Here is a 7,500-nt window from a genome sequence, read left to right as displayed (position 1 = left end):
GAGCTCCCAGTACCCCCACGAGCACCGCTACACCCCGGCCGACTTCCCGGACGGCGACTTCCCTAGCAACTACTGCCGCACCACCGCCGACTCCTCCAGGCCCTGGTGCTACGGGCGCAGTCTGGAGCAGCGCTGGGGATACTGTGACATCATCAACTGTGGTGAGGGTTTTGTGGGGTTAATTTTTTTTTTTTTTTTAACTCACTTAGTACGGCCAGTCCTCTTCTCCTCTACACAGACCCCTTGGATGTCCAGTGGGTGTCTGAATGACCCAACCTTTAGCTTCCGTCGTCAGAATTGTGGTATTCTTTGTCAACATTCACGTCTTCAATATAAGAGCCTTCCGCTTGCAATATTTTGATGATGGTAATTGGGGTGAAACGCTGTTAACGTCGTCTCTTTCGCCGTTCGTATGGAAAGAGTTAATGTGGTTGTGGTTGTTGTTGTCTGTCTGTCTGTTTGTCTGGGATTTTTTTTCCAGTTTCAGTGACATTTTACTGCATTGTATATGCTTCGCACATCATCAACTATGGTGAGGGTTTTGGTTGTTATCGTTGTCTGGTTTGTTTTTTGTTGTTGTTGTTTTTCAATTTCAGTGCAGTTTCACTGTGGTATATATGCTACATTCATCTTCAACTGTTGTGGGGGTTTTGGGTTTGGCTGTTGTCTGTTTGCAAAGAAAAGGCGGCAATACAAGGACATCCAGGAGTCATGACCTGGGTGCGGCCTAGCCCCCTTAGAGTGTAAGGAGTTAAGGGCCGAAACACTTGACTGAGAGGGGGTTCTCTAAAGACTTTGTACTGTCCAGCTCTCCCTAGAGTTTCTTATCACTATATTCATCTTCAACTGTGGTGAAGGTTTTGGGTTTGGTTGTTGTCTGTTTTTCTGTTTGTTTGCATTTTTTTTTTTTCACAGTTTCAGTAAAGTTTCACTGCGGTATATATGCTACATACATCATCAACTGTCGTTACGAGCAGTGTGGCAGAATAGTTTTTAAAATGTTTTCTCTTTTAGCGCCAATGCCGCATTTCAACACCAGCCAGGTTAGAACACTTTGATTGCTGATATACGACCGAGTCATGACGGGTCGGTTATTCACAAGCTTACTGTTTTTCATTTTCATGTTTTGGGACAGGCTATATTTTCGTTCACATCAACGAATTCCCAGGACCGAATTCCCAGCTATTCTTACTCTTAGTCATCATTTTTGCCATGCTTTTTTTTCTGGTTCCAGGGGAGTATTTCACCACATACTGACTGGCGGTGAAGGGAATTATTTAGACGCTTAATACTGCCAATACAGTGTCCCTGAGGGCCTGGGTTCGAATCCTACTCTCACCCTCCCTTTCTCCTCACGTTTGACTTGGAAAATGAAACGGAGCGTCTGGTCATTCGGATGAGACAATAAACCGAGGTCCTATGTGCAGCACGCACGTGGCGCACTACAAAAAAAAGGGGGGGGGGATATATATAAATAATAAAAATTTAAAAAAACATGGCAACAAAAGTGTTGTCCTCTGGCAAAAATTATGTAATAGAAATCCACTATGATGGATACGCAAATAATTGTGTACATGCATGCACTCAAGGCCTGACGAAGGGCGTTGGGTCGGTTATGCTGCTGGTCAGGCATCGGCATCTGTCTAGGAGATGTGGCGTAGCGTATAAGTATGGATTTTGTCCGAACGCAATGACGCCTCCTTGAGAAACTGAAACTGAAACTCAGTGGTGAGTGAGAGTGTTCCCGTTCTGTAGCTTGGACGACCATCTGCTGAACCCCCTCCGATGGGTGACGAAAATAACCTCTTTGTGGCGGGAACCCATCAGACTTGGGGAGAGTTTCAGTTTCAGTTTCAGTTGCTCAAGGAGGCGTCACTGCGCTCGGACAAACCATATACGCTACACCACATCTGCCAAGCAGATGCCTGACCAGCAGCGTAACCCAACGCGCTTAGTCAGGCCTTGAGAAGAAAAAAAAAAAAAAAAAAAAAAGGGGGGGGGGAATAAATAATAGATAAGCTTACATAAATAAATAAATAAATAAATAAATAATAATTATAATATAGAAAAAGGTAGTAGTAATAATAATAGTAATACTAATAAAATGATAATAATAAAAAATAAATAAATAAATAAATAAATAAGACAACAATGGTGATAATTAAGCGAATGAATGTAAAATATGACGACACACATTCACACATACACCCACACATGCATAACAGAAATGCACCAAACATGCAGTTTCACAGATATGAAAGTACAGTCAAATACATATAAACGTACATGAGCTCCAACACACACACACACACACACACACACATTACCTTGCACCTCCTCCAACCCCCTCCTCCACACACTCATTTCTAGCCTACGTATCGCAGCTTCCACGGCACACACACACACACACACACACACACGCACGCAAACACACACTCACAGAGATGAACACTTACTTGTACAAGCACACACATATACGCCCATATCTCCCACCCCCAACCCCCACACATATATACAAAGATATATATATATATATATATATATATATATATATATATATATACACACACACACCCGTACACAGATCTCTCCTGACACTTGTGTACACTTACACTCTCGCGCATTCACAAACGCACTCAAAAACACAGACCCACACATCCACACAAACACACACATCCACACACGCACACGCACAGAGGCTGCCAAGAGGGATGGGAAAAGATCTCTGATGCCAAGAACGTGGCGTCTAGTGTGTTGCTCAGTCTATTGTATTTGGAAAGGCCCACAGAGACTCTGTTCCGTTTTGAAGAAATTTGCGCAATGTTGGTTTGGAAATGATGCCGATATTTGTTTGATTTGCAAAGCATCGTGCTCTACCTTTCATGTTAGACTTTCGGCCGCTCCCTCTCTCTGCTTTTATTTCTTTGAGGCGATCGATGGTGTGATGGCCTTGTACCTGTTCTTTTTGGTATTCTTTGACTTTTCTGAGAATTTCCGATTTTCCTAGATGTAGGCCGCTCGTTGGTGTTGCGTTACCAGCAAGTCTGTCAGCTCGCTCATTTCCCTTAACACCTGCATGTCCCGGGCAGTATGACCATGTGAGTTTTTTAATCTGAAAGTTGCGCATTGCCTTATGCCACTCTGGGCTTCCCATTCCGTTTTCAATTTTCTGTATGAGGTTCATTGAGTCGGTTAGAATCATGGCATGTTGGTTTCCGGGCGTATGGATGGACGATAGCCACTGGAGGGCATGTGTCGCAGCTTCAACTTCCATCGTTAGGCTGGAGGGAGAGAGAGAGAGTGGTCTCCCTTGGGCTGTGTGATACATAACATTCTATGGTCTTCTCCTTAGAAAGCAGAGAAATTCATCTTGCTGATTGCTCTGTTACTCCGCCTTTTTTTTTTCTTTTTTCTTTTTTTTATTACCAGACGATGGTTTATGGTTAGTTGGTTGGCTGGTTGGTTGGTTGGTTGGTCTGGAGTCTTCAGGTGCCAATAGCGTGTTTGCAGAAAGCGGCGGCACTATTCTTGTTGTTGTTGTTGTTGTTGTTCTTCTTCTTCTTCTTCTCCTCCTCCTCCTCCTCCTCCTCCTCCTTCTTCTTCTTCTTTTTCCTTCTTCGTCTTCGGTTTCACGTCTTTCCACTCTTGGTGATATTAGGCGGGTGAAAAGTGGAGATGGAGGGGGTCGGGGGGCGGGGGGTAGGGGGGGGGGAGCAGCGAGAATGGGAGATGAAGATGTCTGTATGTGCGAAAGCATGAATGCGTGTATGTGTGTGTTTGGAGGGTTGGGGGGGTGGGGGGGGGGGGTATGGATCTGTGTGTGCGTGCGTGCGTGCGCGCGTGTGTGTGTGTATGTGTGTGTGTGTGTGTGTGTGTGTGTGTGTGTGACCGTGTTGACGTCGTCACCACCGTCAGTGTGTCGCCCACTGTTTTGCAGCCTGCCCGGCGGGACTGTTCGGCCATAACTGTGCCAAGATGTGCCACTGCAAGGACCGGAAGGAGAAGTGCGACAGCATGCTGGGAAAATGCCAGAGCGGCTGTGACAAAGGATGGGTTGGTTTCGACTGTCAGACACGTGAGTTATTATCGACAGTTGAATGTATTGTACTTGTAGTACAATCATATCTATCATCATGCGATAATCGTTTTGTGTACAATGGATGGAGTTTGTTTGTTTGTTTGTTTGTTTTCTTTCAATATAATTATGATCTTTCTTGTTTAGTATTTTGGGCATAATAAAGGAAGGAATTTTTTGTTTAATGTCCCGTCACACATATCGGTGATTGAAGACATTTTGTAAAAGTATTTATGAATACATCTGTGTATTATCGGTTAGAAGGGGTGGGAGATGTGGATGAATGGAGGGTTGGGGGAAACTGGGCAAATGAGGGTAAAAATGTGGGTGAAATTTGAAAGAAAAACAAAACAAACAAACAAACAAACAAAACAAAAAAACTCTCTAAATATAGTTACAGGAAATTACTTAAAGGACTTCATAAAAGAGAAGTCGTTAAACTGACAAGCGAAACAACTGATAATGAATGCAAAAAGTCAAAAACATCAAAGTTCTCAGTCACTTGTGAAGACACACTTTCGTGTACAAAAGGCTTCATCAAGCTACAGTGAAAAATGATATGCTCAATTGTCAGGTTATTAAAGCATATACACTTGACATTAGAACAATACTTGGTCCGTAATGAATTTGATAATAGTCTGAGAGCTAAGCTCAGAATTGGTCTGCGAATCGGACCAAAGTCTGAGAGAGTCAACTGACGAGGTTTTAGACTTGAATTCAAGCACCTATAAAAGTCTCTTTCTAGTATATTGCTTATTTCCTTGTATGACAATGGGCAATATACTTTTATACTATCTATATGATTTTTTGCTCCCCTTTTTGCTGCCCTATCTGCTTGGTCGTTATAACGGAATCCAGTGTGGGATGGTATCCAACAAAAATAAACATTTGTACCCTTCACAAATAGGGAGTGCAATAAATACCTAATTTCAAAAAATAAATCTTCTCTTTTTTTTTTTTCTTTTTTTTTTGGCCTCCAACCTCCTCTTTTTTCCCACTTTCTTTTCTTTTCTTTTTTTTTTTTTTTTTTTTTTTTTTTTTGGTGGGACCTCCATCCTCCTCTTTTTTCCCACATCTTTCTTTTTCTTCTTCTTTCACAAACTCATATTTACCTTTCATGCACCACTTTCCCCCACACACCTTAACTAATCACTTTCATTCTTTCCCCTATCGTCTGGCGCAGCAATTGCCCCAGTGTGTCTTGAGGCATGCTTTTTAAGAATATTCGATGTCTGTGTACATTTGCCAGGGTTTTTTTGATGTTCTAGTGTTCTGATGTATGCATTCTAAACATGTATGACAAGTGATTACATCTGTCTGGGTTTATTGTTGCCCTAGTGTGAGTTGTTTGTTTGATATTGAAGCTTTCTCTCTCTTCCTCATCTATCTTAACCCAATAAATAAATAAATAAATGAATAAAAGATCTGTCATCTGTATCATAACAATGGGCCGACCCTATCTTCCCTTTTAATGTTTACATTTGTTTACATGCCAGTGGTTTTGTTGACCTAGTGCATGTATGTAACAGTGTATGCGGAGTTAGACGTGGTAGGGCACATCCTTTCCATTGAGCATCTCTCCCAGAAGGCGCCGTCCCTTGTTCAGTTGAAAGGTAAAGCGAAAGCGAACAAGGGATAGCTAGGAAGAGTGGTCAAAGGAAAGGTTTAAAGTGGCAAGAAATTCACTCCCTTCCCAGCAAGGGAAGAAAAGCCAGTACTTGCCAGGATATGTGTGTATGTGTGCGTGCATGTATATGCATATGCGTGTATGTTTTTGTGTGCTTGCGTGCATGCGTGCATGCAAGCAATTTATATTATGAAATCTTACAAATCTTACGATATCTAAGCTGATTTTCAAATATCATTGACAATGGTAATTTTGATTCAGTTTTCTTATATATACTGATGCACATTTTGGCAATCAGAAGAATATGATTGATTTGCATCAGTGTATGGTCCTGGGTCTTGTGTAGGACTGGTATCCCAAACAAAACATCAGTTTCAGACAAAATTACTTTTACATTATATTCAATTAATATGTATTGACTAATATATTCCCAGAATACTTTGACAGGCGGACAATGAAAAAAGAAATGCTCAATATAATCAGTTTCTTCTGGGCAGTAGGTACACCTTTGGTTGTCTTTCTTTCTCATTTTACACAACAGGATATTAGTTGGATAAATATTATGCAAGATTTTCCATTGCAATACTCTTAAGCGTGTTTCTTTTGAGCATAGACGGGGAATCTTCCATATTTTCTTATTCAGATCTACACCAAATTTATGATTCCAAAACCTGATGGCACATGGTATGGAGTAGGTGTTATTGCACAATACTAATCTAAAGTCTTTACAAGTGAGTAATTTCTTACCACAGAAAGGAGGAATATTTGACAGGTCGATGTCAGACCTCTCTTGTTCATTAATCACAGAGGTGAACTGTCGAACAGCAGCAACAACAACATTGTACTCTAATATTCTTGCTGGGGACTCTCCGATTTTCAAACATATGTCATTATAGGTAAAAATGCCATGAGTATTATACATATCTTTTACATTTATTATCCCACCCCTGACCCAATCAGGAAAGAAAAGAACGTTTCCCTGATACTTTAAGTGTCTGTTATTCCATAATAGGTTTAAATATGGTGTTTCACCTCCTTGCACATTAAGATCTAACCATGTTTGCAAAACCATCCTCCAAAACTGAGAATTAACCAGATGCAAATACTTAAATACAGTACTCGTTACGTTTGTGAAAAAACATATGTTAAATACACCAAAATTAGTAAACATTTTCCTGGGTACATGAACCCATTTTTCGTGTTCTCCTGCACTACAAAGACGCACCACCCATTGCAAAAGAAACGCTGACTGCATTTGCCTAACATCAATCATCTTTAGCCCCCCCTGTTCAAAACCACTGCATACTACACTTCTCTTAACTTTCTCAAAAGCTTTTTTGTTGCAATTCTGTTTACGCCAAAGAAATCTAAAAAGTATTTGATTGATCGATATAAGTACCTTTTCTGGAATAATGAAAGCCTGCATAATGTAAACAATCTGAGAAATAAGAAAAGTTTTTATTATGTTTATCTTTCCAATTACACTTAAGTCTCTCTTTTCCCATGAATGAATAATTCTTTTGATATTCTCAATTCTGTACACCCAGTTCTCTTCTAAAGAGGACGCAGAAGTATTGTTGGCGTAAAAAATGCCAAGAATTTTAATCTTTTTCCTCCAAGGAAACCCATACAAAGTATCAGTACAATCTTTTTTACTTCCTAGCCACATTGCAACTGATTTAGAGCGATTTATTTCAAGCCCTGAAAACCTAGAAAAATCTTGAAATATGTTTAACACGTATAACATATCATGTTCATCCTGCAAAAATAAAGTAACATCATCTGCATACATAGCTAT

The 7,500-nt window shown here is 40.6% G+C and overlaps 1 protein-coding gene across 1 annotated transcript in view; it reads left to right on the top strand.

Annotated features, from left to right (window-relative positions):
* Positions 1-7,500, top strand: part of LOC143280385 (receptor-type tyrosine-protein phosphatase T-like) — a 230,871-nt gene that overhangs the window by 374 nt on the left and 222,997 nt on the right. Inside the window, exons 2-3 of the mRNA XM_076585020.1 lie at positions 1-161; positions 3,938-4,075. The exon at positions 1-161 is cut by the window's left edge and continues 85 nt beyond it. Coding sequence (XP_076441135.1) covers positions 1-161; positions 3,938-4,075 — 299 coding nt within the window. The remainder of the gene's footprint in view (positions 162-3,937; positions 4,076-7,500) is intronic.

This window comes from Babylonia areolata, chromosome 3 (genome assembly GCF_041734735.1).
Source record: "Babylonia areolata isolate BAREFJ2019XMU chromosome 3, ASM4173473v1, whole genome shotgun sequence".
Taxonomy (NCBI): Eukaryota; Metazoa; Mollusca; class Gastropoda; order Neogastropoda; family Buccinidae; genus Babylonia; species Babylonia areolata.
The sequence above is the reverse complement of the archived record's forward strand: the minus strand, read 5'-3'. Positions and strand labels throughout refer to the sequence as shown.